This window comes from Marmota flaviventris, chromosome 15 (genome assembly GCF_047511675.1).
Source record: "Marmota flaviventris isolate mMarFla1 chromosome 15, mMarFla1.hap1, whole genome shotgun sequence".
NCBI lineage: Eukaryota > Metazoa > Chordata > Mammalia > Rodentia > Sciuridae > Marmota > Marmota flaviventris.
Window position 1 is genome coordinate 36,914,738 of NC_092512.1, and position 19,002 is coordinate 36,933,739.

At 35.0% G+C, this 19,002-nt stretch overlaps 1 protein-coding gene across 6 annotated transcripts in view; it reads right to left on the minus strand.

Annotated features, from left to right (window-relative positions):
* Vps13b (vacuolar protein sorting 13 homolog B) overlaps window positions 1-19,002 on the minus strand; it is a 757,361-nt gene that overhangs the window by 86,519 nt on the left and 651,840 nt on the right. For all 6 annotated transcript variants that reach the window (XM_071602212.1, XM_071602213.1, XM_071602214.1 and 3 more), the window contains 4 exons: window positions 16,674-16,870; window positions 7,850-8,031; window positions 6,439-6,788; window positions 965-1,126 (listed from right to left, as the gene is read on the minus strand). In XM_071602212.1, coding sequence (XP_071458313.1) covers window positions 965-1,126; window positions 6,439-6,788; window positions 7,850-8,031; window positions 16,674-16,870 — 891 coding nt within the window. The remainder of the gene's footprint in view (window positions 1-964; window positions 1,127-6,438; window positions 6,789-7,849; window positions 8,032-16,673; window positions 16,871-19,002) is intronic.

Consider the following 19,002-nt stretch of genomic DNA (forward strand, 5'->3'; position numbering starts at 1 on the left):
ATGAAACAAGAAATCAGAATCTAGCTACTGGGGGAAAAATAAAGACGTAGCCTGAGGGTATAACATATTCTGAAGCTGGCCTATAGACCAGATGGGAAACTTGTTCTCTAATCTAATGACTTTCTTTTAATCATAAGCAGACAGTTATTACTCAGAGTTTTAGAAATACATTATTCTTCAGAGTACTTCTTAGGATTTCTTTTACTCATTTAAGACCACAACTTTATATTTAATTCATCCTTGTATTATCCCTGTAGGGCACGTCTCTAATTATTCCCATCTAAAGTGACAGGAAAATGGAATTATACTATTGGAAAACAGGCATCCTTTGATATGTCTCTTCTTGATGCTCCCTTAGGCAGTCTGTCATTGTGCTCACCGAATACAGATTTTGAGCTGTCCTTAGAGAGCACAGACTGTGACTTCCATGTCTTTGTATACCCAGTGCCTAGCATGTGCCTGATACAGAGTAAGCACACAGAAAAAATCTGAATAAATGAATGAATGATAGTGCTCAACATATAATGCTTACTGTATACCAAACACTAGTCTAGTGCTTTACATATTAGCTATTTAGTCCTCACAACCCTCTGGAAGAGGTATTGTTTTTTATTTCCATTCTACGTATAAGTAAATGAAGCAGAGAAAACAGAGCAAGGTTCTGCAGAGCCAGGATGCAGACCCACATGCTTTGGCTCTAGAGTCCCATCTTTTAACCACTACAACCCTGATGCCCCATCAGTACCCTTCTCAACAGGAAAATGCTCCATTCCAGGAGAAGCCTGTACTAGGATATACTAGGCCCTACCTCTAAACATTCTGGGTTTCCATCAGATGTAGATAACCTGTGTGGTTCTTTGGGAGATTTAAACAAGGAAATAGCTGGACACAGGCACACAAATGCAAAATAAATGAATCTTCAGCCTTAACAATCGCTGTGTTTGTAAGGCTGTTTCTCAAATACCTGTGGGGATTTGTGAGAGCGCCAGCTGTACTGGTGACTGTGGAGACTCGCCAGCAGAATATTTTCGTCAGTATCCACCTGGCCAAACCGCAGTGTCTCCTGTGTGTCATTACAGATCACAAAATGGCTGAAGACCAACTCCTCTACCTCAGGGCATTTGTTCTGAAAGAAAAAGAATATGAAAACCAACGTGTATCAGATTAATTGCAAGATGTTTGGCAGCTGTCTGCCCAGTGGCCATTGTTATAACACAGAAACCCTAAGGATCTGTTGTCATTAGCTCTGGTATACAAAATATTCTATACTTCCAGGATAAGCACACAAAAAAAAAATCTTAAAGAGATCATAAATGTTCCAAGAATGTGTTTTGATTTATATTCCTACAAAATAAATCATACACACAGAAGAGTAAAAGAACAATGAGATCCCTTTTAACATTTCTCAAAATGTATTAACATACTACAAAGAGTGCTGGACTGGGTAGTGCACGTTTCTGAGAAGTATACTAGCGGCTAGAATTACCATGTCCCCAGCCCTCTAAACTCAACAATCAAGACCAATTAGCAAAGCCACAGTTTGTACCCTACAGAAAGTAAGGATCATTTAGGTAATACATCCCCAGATCCCTGAAGCGGGAGGGTGGATATGTGTGTAAATCTGTTCAGGGAGAGACATAAATAAAAGCATTACTTTCTCCGTATTGTTAAGAGGCTGAACACACAAAACAGATCAACTCCAGAGTCAGTTTAAGCCAAATTGTAGTTTTCAAGAGAAATAATGTTAGTTGAAAAAACAGTTTCCAGTACCTCAGCTAATATTCATCAGTTAATATTCTTCATTAATCTGCTAAGTTTCAGCAAATTAGTAATAATGTTCCTGTGTTGACACCTCTTTTTTGACTAAATGGGGGCTTCATCAGCTGCTTTTACAGCAATACACTGGCACAGTGATAGAGGACTTCTGTGATTATACTTTCATCATTCTGGTTAGGGTATGGTTTAAAAAACAGGAAATATTTTGGTAAACTAATAGTTTAGTTAAGTAAATTGAGAATATAAGGAAAAAATCATAATTAGCTAATCAATTTGCTGATGATGGGAGATACTATGCAACGGATGCTTCTGCAATTGGCTTCTCTCTATTTCCTGGCTGTGGCTCTAATGAACACCACAATGCCATGCTTTACTCTTCACCACTTTACTGAGGTGAGGAAGAGTCAAATGGATTGGAATTCAGAAGCACAATGATTTAAGCAACAGGGAGGTGTGAAGCCAAGGACGAATGTATCTGGAACCAGCAAGGTTGGAGACCATATCTAGAACTTCCTCAAGGAACAGTCATTTTGGGAAACAGAATTCACTCCTAGTCACGCATATTGTCCCTGCAGTAGGTGGCAGGCACTATTCCTGCAGCTGGAGAAGAGACCCCAATAAGCCTTATTCTTCTGGTGGCCCTTGAGGACTTCTAAGCTCTCTATCATCCATCTATTTTCACCAAACCCTGCTTGAGAGTCACATTAGTGACAAAAAGAATCTGGCTGAGACTAAAGTACTTTTAAGCAACCTGTTTCTACCATAATGTTCTCTGTTGTTGCTCTTGATCATTAGCTATGAGTTCAAAACTTGCCTGCCACCAGGTTTTAGACATCCAGTCTCACTCATGGGCCCTGCCCATGGCTCTCTGTCTGCAACTTGAACTACTTCCCATTTGCTGATGATGCTTGTTCAGGACACCCCAACTCTACCAGTCTTTTTTCCATTTTTCCAAAACTACCCTGGTCTCCTCTCAATTTATCCAACATATCAAACTGCTTTCTGCCTCACTGCCTTCTCTCTGCTGGGACCTCTTTGCCCCTAACTCTTGCCTGACTAACTTGCTTCTAATTTTTAGGTTCATCTTGAAAGGTCACTTCCTCAGAGGAGCCTTTTGAGATCCTCCCCTGACCAGACCAGGTTTCCTTATTTTATACCTACATGACACTCTAATTCACCTTTCAGAGCACTTGTTAATTTGCACCATCCTGGGCTCAATATTGTCTCCATAATTAGACTATGCTATAAAAGAGCTGGAACCCTATGTGTATTATTTACAACTTCAACGCTAGTACCCAGCACAATGTCTAATACATAAGTACTCAATCGACACTTAGGAAATACAAAAAATAAAGTAGATTAAATTTTTTAAGTTATATGTTCAGCATATTAGAAGACAAAAAAGTACGAATTTAAAAAACCCTTTAATTTTGCAATCAGCAATAAGGCTATTAACATTTTGGTGAATTTTCTTCAAGGAATTTTTTTCTCTTCTGAATATTCTGGTTACTATTCTAATCTATCCTATCTGATCTGATCTTATATATTTATCTACAAACCTCTAATCAAACTGGAATCATAGTGTATAATTAGTTTTGATGAGATTTTTCCATTTAGTATTATATAATCAACATAAACTGCTCTCCTTATAAACATTTTTCTCTCCTTTCCATCCAAGAGTACAAACATGAAGGAAGGGATATGATTCCAATCTCTCACTTAGTTACACATCCTGAGATTAGAATTCAGTTTTCATAATGAATTGGGATCAATCTCAACACAGAGGTTAAGTTACCAGATGGAGCTTGAGTAGAAAAAAATTGTATTACTTTCCTCATCTTTAAAAACTGACCTTTAATAAATGATGAGGGTTTTAGGAAAAAATGTAAATTAAAGAACACAAGGGGGTTGTTTACATTTTTCTAAAGAATACTCAAAGTCCTCAGGGAACTATTTCTTTACTGCTCCTTCATCTGTGGAGTTCATTATAACTACAATAAGTTTAAGCATATCTTGGAATGTTTTAAATTCTGTATTATAAAAGAGCTCATTCACATTTGCTGTGACATCATATATGCTGAGCTTGAGAATGTTCACTACGGTTTATAGTTAAAAGTTGACTTATTCATATTTAAGTTTCATGAAATTAAGCAGAGATACTGTTTTGTATAAAGGAAGATATATGAATATAATCTTGATTTTTGAGTAATCCCTTCAAATGCTATTTTGTTCAAATCTAGGAATGTGACAGAAATATAAAGCAAACTCACAATGGCATTTTGAGTCATTTAATTCAGTTTCACTAAACAGTCATCATGTATAAGACAGAGGAAAAAAGAAAGAAAAAAAGGAAGGAAGGAAAGAAGGAAGAAAGGAAGAAAGACCTACAGTCAGAGAAATCAAACTTTAAAGAAGGTTTCTGTTAATCTTGAATTCATGACCTAAAGGTAAAAGGCCAAACTGTTTCATTCTTTAACTCTCTGGTCCATCTATACTGGGTAAAAATGACTAGTCTCTGATATGAATCTGATAAAAAGTATTGTGGAGAACTCATATCACTTTTCCTACTTATTAAATTCATTTTTTCTCTGTGGCAACAATTGCACTATCTGTGAACACTATATACATAATAAAACCCAAATTTTGGAAATTAAACTTCCCTAAAAAGAGGGTAAACCACATTGAGACCATCTTAGAAAAAATGAACTTAATAAACTTCCATCAGCCCATTTCAATGTCAAACATTCTATAATTTCAAAGTAGTGCACTTTCATATTTACTTTAGAATACACAGGGTTAGAAGCATACCACATTAAAACTTGGTGGTAAGTACCCTTGACATGGGAGGAAACAAGAAAATTACAGCAACAATTACAGAAGTATATCCTCTTGTGGCTCATGTTAACATTGCCAAATCCCTGTATAAATCAGAACCAACTATTCATAGAATGTACCTGTCAGCAATATGCTACGTGACATATGGCTCTACTTAATCAAATATACAATTCCTCAAAAAAATTCAGAATATTCCTTCAAGGCACTGTGTTAGCCAGTCAGTCATTCACACTCTGATGTGGTTTAAAACATTTAAATATTTATGCACCATATTTTATTTATATGTATAGCTGTGTCTATGAGAATATTCCCTGGAAGGAAACTGATATTTCTGAAAGCCATTTTGCAGTAGTTGCTACACATGAGTCCTCTTATAATGGCTCTGATACCAAGACAAAAATATCCTGGGTTTAAATGCTGTATCAATGACTCTTTTATATTTTCTAGGTTTGTTTTTTATTAAATACATTGTTCAAAATATGACAAAATAACAGGAATTGGAGCCATGAAGGTTTTTTTCACACTGCTATTTGAACCAGCTGCAAAGATTTAGATCACACTAGCTCTTATTTTACGCATGTCCTTTGCAACAAGAAAACCATGGAATGCCCTTAAAAAAGATTTTTAAAATATAAAACAGATGTGTTATCTTCTTTTCCTTTGCTATTATAGTACCACGTTAGGTAATTAATTCCTTAGTCTTGTATAGGTCTTCATGCATATAAAGAAAAACATTAAATTTTATTTCCAGAAAATTTAATTGTCATAAAAATTCTGAAGTTATAGGACTAAAAATTCTTTTTAAAAATTACTTATTTCATAAAATTTATTTTCATGAAAATTCTTACTGCCCTAAAAATCTCCCCCCCAATTCTTTTTACTTACTCCCATAAAAATTTTTGAGTTAGAGAACTAAAGCCCCTTCCCTCACCCTTTAGTGCCTCTGTTCCTTCAAGAGAGAAGGTAGGAGGAAGGACCATTCCTTCTGGGGAGCCAGCTCCACACAAGTGTTTGTAACATACATAAAATGTGGGAAATGTCTCACTTTACATAGCAACCAAACATGATGGAGATACAATATATCTGTGAAAGCAGAAATGATTTGTTGTTAAATTGCTGAACATATTATCAGCTAAACATTCTGTGAAATTACTTCCATGCTAGTTAGACATGAACAAGTTTCCCATTTTAAATATGTAATTCAGCAAAGACATATACTTTGTCCCTATTTGATATGGATAATTTCTTATTATAGATATAAATAAATTAATGAAGTAACCAAGAGTCTCTGAGGGGTCCCCAAAATCCATTATCCAGTGCTTTATTTAGAGAGTCAATAAGCCAGAAAGATAGTAGAGGAAAAGACTAGAACTGTGCTGTGCTCACAGATGCCATCCTACTTGTCTTTTGTGTAAGAAGCTGGAATACTATGATAAGGAAGGCTCACAAAGGTTCTTCTTTCATTTTTGGTACATGGCTAAGTTGAAGCTTTAGCAAAATAAGGGCACAGAGTACTTGGAGAAAATTTCTGGGAATATGTTAATTTCCACACAGTTGTGGGACATTCGTCATAAAAATGTGGGCACGATCCCTGATGTGTGTGTAAAGAACTCATATTCTTGAAAGTTAAAAAAACAAAACAAAACAACAACAACAACAAATGCATCATTTTGCCCAAACAGAGAAGGCTCCAAATATTATGGTGCACATCAAATTCCTCACTCTCTCACATTTTTGTGTTTATCTTATAATTAGAAGTGATAACATACAGTACCTAATAAAAGATCATATGTAGCCAAACTGTAAACTGTTCTGGAATGTGCATACCTGTTGCCAAGCTTGTACTGCAGTGTTTAGAGAATGAACTACATGCTGTCCAAAGTTTATAAATATGGAGTCCACTGTCAAGGTGCAGTCAAGCAGCTTTCCCACTGCATCACTGGAAACTGCAATTTGTCCAAAGATGCTGAAAGGCTTTACTACACTTTGCATTGTAACATTTCTGCATTCTAGAAGTTTACAGTCTGCTTGAGCTGAGAACCGGATCTCCTGGCAGATAGAACCATTATTCCATTGTCGAAAATACATGTGTGGTTCTCTGAAGGAAACAATCATGTATTCTAGTTCAGATGGTATATTTTTATCAAAAATGAACGGCTGTAGGTATTGTGGTGAAGCTGTTGAGAAAGAAACAAAAAAGCCAGGAATTAAGATGAGTCAATAGTTATACAAATAAAGAAATGATGTAAAAATTACCCACTTTTTGGTTATGAATTTAGTATTTAATAAATTCAAAAATTCTCTTGAAGATATTAAAATCTTTGAATTTTGTTTCATATTTGAAAATAAAATTGTTTTGTTCAATTAGGTCTCTTAATGTATACTGTCTAAAGGTTACTTTCACTAACAGACAAAAAATTTAACTGCAGAGAACAACGAATAAAACAGAGGAGGAAACTATATACATTTTTGTATCTACCAAACAGATCTCAAAAACAAAAATAAAAACAAGACTCACAGAAAAAGCAGAAGCAGGTTCAACTTTAGTTTTGCTGAAAAGGCAAGATGCTTAACAGCAGCTATGTTTGGTTTTAATCTGATTTCCTCCCTCTTTTTCCATTACATGTCAGGAATCAAAATGTTTTAACTGACATGTAAATCAAAATGTATTAACTAAAAAAGATTTGGTACAGAATATAATGCTTTAGAAATGATTATCCAAGTAACATTAGAAAATTTATAAAAGCCACTTTTGGTATGTGGGGAAATCATCTTCCTTCTAAACTTATAGAAATGTGACTCCTTTAGACTAAATTAAGAATGGGTTCACCATTTGTAGAAGGTACTCAGGCAGTATCAAGTGCTGTTGGAATTTATTTGCCACTAATTTGATAGCTCAGGATACAGAACAAAACCAGATGTGTTTCTGTCAAAAAGATCATAATTAAATTAATTATTAATGTTAAATTAATATTAAAACCTGCTGTTTTAAAAAATTTCTTGAAAATTCTCTTAGGAAGCATGCCAAAATGTGTGTCAGCTCAATACCATTGATAACTTACAGGTGTATAAGCTGGTTTAAAAGTAGGGGGTATACTTTTTGTACCAGAGCAACTTCAGAATAACTGCCAGTACTCACTTCATACTTCCTGGAAATAAGTCAGCTGGGTCAAAATTGATGAACTGTATCTTAAGAGCACTTAAGTGAATGTTGTCCTGATGTTAAAGGAAAAAGTACCTGTGCCTAGTTGATCAAGATGATGACAGAGATGGAACTCCAGGTGAGCAAACTGGAAGGACATGCAAAGAGACGGTACAAACCACGGGGTAAAACAGGAGTCAACTCTGGTACAGGCGGCCAGGGCTGTTGGAGTTACAAGCTGATCACAAGTGCTTTGAGAACCAGATTCACTTGCAGAGCTATAGGAAATAAGTAATAGGAAAAGTTTGATAACAGATTTTCTAATATCATATAAATATAATGTTTTTCCTATATGAATTCCTAAAGTGGGCCCAAAAAATTGTAGTCAAGATATTATCATCAAATCTTCTATATATACTCACATAAATTAGTTTAAAAAATAATTAAGTTCATGTTGACTTATCGTATGTGGATTGTTGGGAGAATATTGTCAAAGGATTCCTTCAGGTCATAATGACCTAGCTCCAACCTAATTTTATTCTCCATACATTTATAAAACTTATGGACAATTTGTTCTCATATTAGTTTAAGACCAACACAATTCAAAGCATGATTCTGCTTCTCCAAAATCTATTGGGCTGGGATTGTGGCTCAGTGGTACAGCACTTGCCTAGCATGTGTGAGGCACTGGGTTTGATCCTCAGCACCACATTAAAATAAATAACTAAAATAAAAGCATTGTACCAATCTACAACTAAAAAAATTGTTTAAAAAAAACCCCTCAGTATTATCAGTGCTCTACTTCTTCATATTCCCATGAGTCAGTCAGTACTCTTTATTGAACACCCAGTGAATATTGTACTAGATAACATAAAAGTTATGACCATGTCCAAAGAATGAGGGTCTCATGGACAATATTGCATGGGTCCTCTCTTCACTTGCTCATTCTCTTGACATTATTTCATACAAGTAGGTATGACTACATGAGTATTGAAGGCATCCACAAGAGGATAGCTCCTGGTATGTGCATGGGAAGCATGAACAGACTGCATTAGTGCTAGTGGGAGTATGAGAACTGGGGATTAGAGTAAAGGAGGAGAACAAGATGCATACTGTTAATTGTGGATCAATAAATAGATGCTGCCCCTTTCCTGATCTCCATTCCTGCCTTTTCAATTGAATTTGCTCTATAGTTCTGACTTACAAATCCATGAGGAGCCTAGAGAACATCACTGTGATTTATAGTATATTTGAGAGAACTATGCCAGGAAAAACTAGGGAGATACATTCTTGGTTTTTCAAAGAATTCATAATCTAACTGGTGATACCCAATTCATAGATGTTTGCAAACATTATAAAACATCATCTGGAAATGGGAGAGTCAAAGTGCTGACAGAGTGGATACCTAAGAGGAACTTGAAATGGCATAGGATGAATCACAATGGATTCTCTGAGGTGTGAATCTTCAGATGGGTTTTGAAAATGGTTATGAAAAAGGTTGGTGAAAATGAAAGCTAGAAGCATTCCAATGTGTTTACTGAATTGTTTAACCTCAAAGTGTTTTTAGTTATATGGTGGTATTTATTGCAATGCCAGTAAATCTCCATAGCACACAAAGAAAATACAAACTCTGGGGCAATATGTTACTAACTAAATACTATACACAAAAATGCAGCTAAGATATTCTTAAAACATCTATAAGTGGGCACACTATTTAATTTAAATACATTTCTAGGACTTTATGGAATTTCAAATAAAAGATTTCCTTGGCAAGGTAAAATTAATTTTTATTTATTCAGAAACAGTAAACTGTATTAGTTGTTCACACATTTGAGCTCTTTCCCTTATACTAAAGATGTTGTAAAAAATAGGGTACAAAGTTAGTAAAAATATTATTAAAAATAGAGGCAAGAGTTCTACAGATCAGTTTTAAAACACAATTTGAGGTGTTTATCTGAAGCATTTTTCTTGCCAACTACAATTTTTGGCACCACAACATTTTCCAAGTTTATTTTTTTTATCTGTAGAGATCAGCAGATATTATAACATATTAGAAAAGGTTGTGAAAACATCATGAGTATCTGCCATAATCTTCTTTAAAACAAACTGATTAATTCTTCACTTTTTTTCTAGATTAAACACATAATCAGTATATTAGAAAGAAATTTTTAAAGTATACATAGTAACTCCTAAATAATAAAATCATACTCATGTGATCAGCAATACTCTCTTCAATCTTGAAATTCTGACTAAAATGGTTACTAGGTTAATCTATTTCAGAAATTTAGGCTTAAGACATATCAAAAATAAACATTTCTTAAACATAAAATTAACATGGAATATATAATGTGAATGTTCTTTAACTGTACTTTGAATCAGTTCATTTGTAAGTTTCTGATACTATAAATTTGATTACCACTACATGCTAAAATGTTATCTGCTTACCTTTTACATAAGAATTGAAAAGATCTCAGTGAGAAAGAACTAAATAGTCATAAATATGAGTTATGACCTTCTAGAAACTTATAGTTGCTAAATTTTTATAATTTTTTGCATTAGGTACAGTGGACTTTGACCTGATAGAGAACTCTCACAAGTGTACATTAATGAGATATACAATAGGCAGAATAGAGAAGAAAGTTTTAAAAAGTCAAAAAATTTCAGCCTATGGTATTTATATTCCAACCCTTTCCTTTTTCCAAAAAAGATTTTCAAAACAGGTCAATTTCAGGCCAAAGACTTCTAACATGGTGGGAAATGGCTCCTAGAAGCAAGACCTCTAGTAATAGAGCTCAAGATCCAGGAGTTTGTTCAACCATTGTAAGTTCAGTGCAAAATCAATTTTTTTTTCAGCAATGAAACATTCTGAATGCTGGGAGTTTTATCCACATATAACTTCAGTTTAGCTCAAGGGCACCTTATCAGCTATGCTGGTGGCCTACATTTAGATGTAGATTGAATCTACCTTAATGGCACTGTGAGGACCCAGGCATATCCCCTAAAGATTCACCCCTGTGTGCCATCTGAGATGAACCCCTACAACACAGCAGGGGTGTGACACAACTGATGAAGACCTGAGCTGTTTTCTGGATCCTCCTGTGGCATTAAGTTTTACTATACAGCATAATAGAGCATACAGGCTCAACAAAGAATGACGAGGGTGAGAGAACCTGTGTCAAAACACATGCCCTGCGATCATTTGTACTGCACTTAATGTTGGGTAGGTTATTTCATTGGGCTAAATGTTAGTTTTCCCATTTGTAAAATGAGTACAGTAACTAGACTTACTTTTTGAGATTAAATGAGACACTGCGTACTACTTAGCATAATGGCTAGCATTTAATAATAGGAAAAAAAATCCTGTTCCTTGCTGTCTAAACAAGGTACAATACTGGATAACTGTTGAAAATTATCTCAATGGGCACTGCCTCTCAACAATGGTTCACATAAACATTCTCCTGCTCACTGTATTAACACTGCTCTGTTCATCCTGGGAGAGTCACAAACAGATGACAAGACATGGGAGGAAGTGTGTGCTTGCCATAACACATGCCCTCTGGTCCTTACAGTTGTAGTTTCTCAAATGTCTTAACCCTCCCCAACATAAAAAATACACCTTTATTGAAACACTGTAAACACATGTAAAATGGGAGGGGAGTTTTCCAAAAAGATGACACATACTGATATTTTATATTGTTACTGTATCATAAAATTTATCATTTGAGCCATTTTAAAGTATGTGGTTAGTGGCATTAAACACATTAATTTTTGTGCAACCATCATCATCACCCATCTCTAGAACATTTTATTTTCCCAAACTGAAACTCTATACCCCCTTAAATAATCACTCCCCATTCTCCCTGATCTCCAGCCCTAGCAACCACTATTTTACATTCAGTCTCTATAAAATGGACTACTCAGGACCACATGTAAGTGGAATCATATGTCTTTTTTTTTCTATTTTATCCTATTTTATTAAAAAATTTCATTTGCAATCTGCTAAATTCTCTCATAACCCACTAATGGACTGTATTCTGTAGTTTGAAAATCAACTTCAAATGGGTCCTCAGGTAAAGAGTTCCTTTAAATTTAGCTAGAGAGAAGAAGAGAGAATGCACACACAAGATGTAGAAATATCTCCCAAGATTCTTAGAATAAGCAACGTGATACAGAGACATTCTTAGTATTATCAGCCTAGAACTTTAAATGAGACCTGAGGGATACCAAGTACTTCAGGGAATGTGTATCAAAGACTATGTGGCAAAGAACCAAACCCCTGCAGGATTCCTGTGTAGACTTAGGTCATTAACTAAAAGGAAGTAGTCAAGGGCCTCAAGAGTATACTTGGGGAAAAAACTGCCAAGGAAGAAAGGCAGAAATTCATGTTTAGCCCTAGGAAAGAATAAAACTTTTCTGGATATATCCTGGAGTATATTATTGTATGACTAGAAACACAGGTGTCTAAAGCAATTCCAAATGTCAAGATTTATGTCTAAATGGCTTACAACATTCAAATTTTGATTAAAATAGAAAAGTTGCCCCCCAAATTTTGGTGTATATAAAAGAGGATTTGAGTAGCCGAATAGAGGGGAAGCACCTGGAGGCCACAGTCATTTCCTCATAGAAGGTGGAGAGAGAAACTTAGGTACTTAGCAATCATTGATCTCTCTTCCATTGCCTGTATTTGTGAGGGTCAGTGCTTTTAGAAATGAAACCAGTTCCTCCTCCCATACAAAAGATGTGGGTCACTGTCTCAATGATTATGGGAGATAAGTGGACAGTGACTTCTTTTATGGGATCTTAAGAGGGTAGGAGGGGAAAGAAGAAAGTGTACATGTAAATGTGCTTAATGCTACTGAACTCGTTTCCTGCTTTTTGTCACATCCAAAGATGAAAGCACTTCAAAAAACTTACAAGATGTTCAATTTTCATCACATAAGGGAAGAACCACACACCCTAAGTCATTTCTCTTTCCAAGATGACTCCCATCATCAATCAGCATTTTTGGGGTGGTGATAGAAAGTCCTTATAAGGCATTTGCTCTCACGTTTTAAAGTTGTGGGAAGATAGCCATGCAATACAGGCAATACAGGCAATGAAATGCCAAAGACAGATCAACAGAGTGTAACATTATCATCAAGCAACTTATAATCAAGTATAACTGGATATATACATAAAAATTGTGGTTATTACTGTTATATATGGTGTATATCTATAATCTGTGTGATGTTAAGCAGCCAAAATAAGTACTTCTGAAATTGGTTATTTGGAAGTGAACGTAAAGGGGGAAACAAAGGATGTTCTGATTCATCAGAAGACACCTGATAGGAAACCCAGGGAAGTGGGCAGCATGGCTCAAAGTCTGACAGCAGGACCGTGACTCCTTCTCCCTTCTATTTTTTCTGAGAGTTAGTCACTGGGTAAGAAACTGTAAATTGCAATTAAGTCCATGTGTACTTGCTGGGCATCTTCTGTTTGCTATCTAGATCTACTTTCTACCCTTCTCCACATTCTTCTCTGTCCTTGGGAAGGACCTTTCTGCACTGCATCAACAAGCTATTTTGTCCTCTTGCTTGTCCTTAGGGTTAATCAGTGGAATGTACCCACAGATTAGAAGGCAAGAAGGCAGTGAAGTAAGTGTGTACATTTTCCTGGCTCCTTCTCAGCCAGATCTCTGTACATGGCTGTCTTTCTACCAAAAGTAGCTACAAATACCCACTCTGAGAGTTTTGGGTAAGAGCTCTTTCACTTGGCTCTTTTTAGGCCTAAAGTGAGGTAGTTTCCCAGGGTTCCTAGTCACAAGGTACTGTGCCATCCCCTGACCTCTCCATACTTGTAAAAAGAGTCAGTTTGAGCTGCCATCCTGACAGGGACTGACTGGTAAAGGGGGCTTATTGAGGTTCTACAATAGGCAGTAAGTATGACCAAAGACATCCATGATGGAATTAAAGATAAGTAATTAAAATGGATAGCCTCAGGAGGGTTCCAGAGTTTATGTCTCTTGCCCTAGTCTAGTGCACAGGAAATAGAACGGGTGGGTTCCTAGAGATCTATAGTATTGTGGAAACTAAGACTGAAGCACAACATTGACTATACTGCAAATACTATCTCCAAAGAACCAGAAATCGTTATCAACTCCTTGTTTAGTACAGTTAAGCAAACCATTAGTTAAAGATAGTGGAATGGAATGATTGACTCTTTGTCTTCAGCCTTTTGTACTGAAGGTTCCCTGTCATACTTTGAACTCATTGTAGCACCTATTTATTCTTCAAATTCTCAGCTTAGCAATCTGTTTCTCAAGGTCAAATACCATGTTTGTGATGGAGTCAGAACTTAAGCCCAGGTCTTCTAGTTTGGAATTCTGTTATATTTACCTCTATTTACATACATACAGTGAGGCTAGTACCATTGTGGCTGCAGACCTACACTGTTGGACTGTTGGAATGTCATCTCAATCATAGGCAAGAGGCTCTTTTTTAAAAAAAAAAAAAAAGAAATTCATTTTAACTTATTTTTTATGAGCATTTTCCAGTACATCCAATAGTCTGATGCACATCTTTCTCAAGCCATTGGAAATATTACTTATGAAAAGACAATCTCTGATCATAAAGTGACAAGTTTTGGTATACATTTAGATTTTTCATGTGACAGAACATACTGACAGTAACTGAAAAAGCTTCTGTCTGCATGCAATTTTTGCTTTTATTTTTGATTTTTGGTGATGAGAACTAAACCCAGGATCTTGTGTATTCAAAGCATTTCTTCTACCACTGAGCTACTATAACTTAGTCCCTTGATATTTTCTTTCTAGAAATTGGATGAAATTTTTTATCCCTTTTGAAAAATATCTTCAGAGTATTTTATTATGTTGCTTTTTAAACTAACTCTTCTAATTCAATTTCTCTAATGTCAATTTTTACCTGAGAATAGATTAACCTAAACAATTTAAAGTGAGATCAATTGAAGGGCTGGGGATGTGGTTCAGAGGTGGACCACTTGCCTATTGAGTATAAAGCCCTGGGCTCCATTCCCAGAACTGGAAAAAAAAAAAGTAAGGTAAATTGTGAAATATTAGAAAAAATCTAAAATACTGGGCAAGGACAAAAGATATGTGATCAAAAAGTCAAAATCTTGGTGAAAAGCATCCTGGATGTGGTTGTCTATATAAATTTCTGTCTCCTAAAGGTTCCACATTTCAATAGAGCTAAGCTTACCACAAAACTAATTGTTATGAATGTTTCAGATTCAGAGGAATTAACCTTGTCCAAAATGGTTCTTTCAGTGATGAAAAAAGCATTCTTCCATAATTAAAATCAAGAAATTACTTCTAACTTGATACTATTAATGTAACACAGAGTTTGAAAAATCAATGTAATTATCTATAGCTCTACTTTCTCTGAGATTTCCTCATTTCTGATGAGGTAATTCATATTTAGAAAAAGCAGTCTATCTGTCTGCTAATTCCTCGTAGGATTGGTGTTATTTTTATTGCTGCAATACTTTGGGTAAAAATCAAGATCCTACTTCTCTAATATATTTTCACCAATTGTGTATTACTAGGTAACATACTAGGAAGATAATGACTTTTAAGGAGCTCAGATGACCTTGAAATAGAATATATAGAGTATAAAGCACATCACTATCATAAACATACAAAGTAATAATCAACAAAAAAGACTCAGGTTACAGAGTGAAATGTTAAGAGGTTACTCTGGTGTGGTATGATTATAGGAGGTGTTATTTACTTTCCAAATATTCTTCAATTAACATATAATTAATTAAAATAAACACTTTAAAAAGAAAAAGCATTTTTAATTATTTATAATATAAAATAGGAATTAATACAAAATGATGTGCTATGATTATAACATGTGTATACATATGGGCAAAAGAGAAAATAATTGATTTGCAGAGTATTGGAATGGTGAATATTTTTCTCTACATTAGAGTCAGAATGTTGTGTGGGGGGAAACAAATTGTACAAAAGGAATAAAATAATGTTAAATCCAACCCAACTGCAAAATTGGAAGGTAGGACACTGAAAGCAATGAACAGTCTTGCTGTACACACAATACTATATTATTCAAGAAAACTGTTCCAATATTGTAGTTTACTTTTTTGTCTTTTATGAAAGCATGAGCAGAAAAGTTTGGTAGGGTGTGTAAATTAGAAGAGATGCTGTAGAATAGGTTGCTGAAGCCATTTTCTTTACCTTAAGTCAGTCCGTGTGTTATACAGGCAAAAAAATGGAAATGGGTATAATCCAATCCCTATCTACCACTAACCAGATGTCTATTAGGAATGAGGAAGTTCCAGAGACAATGATACAGAATACTTGAATTCTATAGCTCTTGAGATTCACTTTGGTCAAACTGACTTTATAGCTGGACAAAACTTTAGCTCTCTGAACTTGGTTAGTCAAGCTTTCCTAATGTCTGTAGGTCTGTCTTTTAAATTTCTTAAAACCATTCCAGATGGAAATATTTCCAAAATTTACGTTTTAGAAGGACAGAATCCAATTTACTTAAACCTTCCTTTTAATGCCCAGGGTTATCTCTATACATACTGATTACTATGCCATTAAAAGTCTATTGAGGTATATGTGGCTCTTTTTCTCTGTATTTTTGGCTTCAGGATGACTGGATTTATTTTTTTCAGTTTGCTTTTATGTATTTTTTCCTTATATTTAAGGAATAAATTCTTAGGAAGGGTTCACAGGGCTGTATTATTAGTTAAACAGGATTTTTAGTACAGACTGTGAAACATCAGACTTTATCTTTCTTCCTCCTGGTCCTTATCTGTAGTTCAGGCAGGTGCTAAGCAGCTGAGATACAACCAAGTGTCACTAGATAAGAAAAGATAATTTGGAGACTGTTTCCCAGCCTAATTCCACTAATGCTCTTGTCTTTTGTTGAGTTACCTTTGGTCATCAACTCCGTTTTGGCTGCTATTCAAGACAATTCTCCAAAGATCTGAGGATACCAGTTTCTTCTGGTCATTCACAAGATTGATGTCCGGCAACTGCAGTTCACAAACTTTGCTTTCAGACAGACTAAATTCTCGAAATGCAACAAAAACCTTCTGGAGTTCATCCCAGTATTCCAGACTACAAGGAACCTATGTCAGAGTAAAGAAAATTTTACAAGTTATAAATAGGAACTAAGCTTTTGTATATGTTGAAATGCAAATTAAACATTCATGGAAGTTATGATATTAAGACTTTGAAAGGAGGATAAATTTTTAAAAGACAATGGTGTTTAGAATTTTTTTTCATAGTTATCTCACTCTATTTTTTTTATTTTTAAAAGACCCACAAAAAATAGACAAATTTTTCTGAATAAAAGCAAAATAATGGTGACAAGTCCTACAAGGTGTTAAGTGTACTCTAAAGCCATGAAAATTAAAAGATAAGGCTGGAGTAGCAACATATGAATAAATTAAAAGAATAGAATGAAAAGGTAAGTACAGATGAAATATTAGTATGTAATGAAGATGTTCTTTCAAATAAGCTGGCGACAGATGGAAAATGTGGTTTAGAAACTGTCTCGTCATTTGGTGAAAACAAAATAGTCCCTACATCATTCTTTACACAAAAGTAAATTCCAAAAAGATGACAATGGTAAAAGCTAAAAAAATGAAAGCATAGAGGGAAAAATATCTGTTAGTGTTTTTGTTGTTGTTTTGTTTCTGTGTTTTCTTTTTTTCTTTTGTAATTGGGCAGTATTTCTTTGTATGCAATGAAATGCATGAATGGAGAAAAACTATGATTGATTAAAATAAAATTTAAAAAAGCTTACTGGGATAAGAGGAAATATTTAATGACAGATCAAGGAATATTTGTTCCAATGGCAGAGAGCTCTTATAAATCAATGACAAAGGGATAAGCAAGCATACAGAAGAGAGAAATGCACCTGCTAAGCTCCGTGGTCCTTAACTGTACCAAATATCTATTGTATACATAGCATCCCCCTTGGGCCCTTCTGCATCAACTTGTGGGACTTGGGGAGCAAGAAGGAACCAGTGCAAATATGATGATCATGCTGTGTACTGTGCCAAAAGCAATAAAGATCTTTTTTTCTGACCCAAGAGTCTTCTGTTTTCTGCTAGCATACATGAAATATTAACAAGATAACTTACGAGCTTGCACAAGGTAAAAACCCCAGACCCTAACAGCAATTAGTTCACAGAAGAAATATAACAGCCAGTAGACATGAAAAGGGACTCAATTAATACTCAAAAATATCAATGAAAATAATAGTGTAATATTTTTATTTATTAATTTGGCAGTTTAAGAGGACTAATAGTTTCAATTTTTGTACAGGTGTGGGAAAATTCTCCTACACAGTATTTTTGGAGGGCAATTTAGCAATACCTATTAAATGCTTATATTTTTATCTAGGAAGTATATTTCTAAGAATCTGTTTTATAGATTCCAATGCAAGGGTGTGTGTATGCATATATATGTATAAATACATATATTATGTGATTGTACATATTTACATACACAGGAGTAAATATAATATTGTGTGTATTAGAAAATTGGAAACAACTCAAATATCAATGGGGGTTAGTTTTAGATCTACAAAGTGGACTACTATACAACCATTAAAATGAGTAAGGAATATCTCTATATACAAACACAAAAGATACCCAGTATATATTACTATATTTAAGAATATTAATTTTAAAACAAAAACATGGTGTTTGATCCTATTTATCTTAAAAATAGAGAGAGGGGCTGGGTTTGTAGCTCAGGGGTAGAGTGCTTGCCTAGCATGTGTGTGGCACTGGGTTTGATCCTTAGCACCACATAAAAATAAATAATTAAAACAAAGTACTGTGTCCATCTACAACTAAAAAAATAGAGGGAGAAACAGATAGAAAGACACTTGTCTCATATGTGCTTCCTTTTAGAAGCATTCCCTAATGACTACCCTGAGCTGATCACTGCCTCTTGTGTCATCTCTATTCCTAGTCCACTCTATCACAGAGCTCCTTATACTCTGCAATTCCTGACTTACATGTTTGTCTCTTTTACTAGACTCTGAGACTCTTGAGGGTAAAAAGTCCATATGACTTTAAAATATGTTGTGAGCACTTAACACAGTTTGGAAAACATAATATCTCAAAAAAGTTTCCTGAGTGAACAGATTTCTCCTTAACCTTTTTGTCCTAAATAACCGATCTGCCCCCTCCTACCCTGGTAGTGCCAGGTATCAAACCCAGAACCTCATGCATGCTAGGCAAGT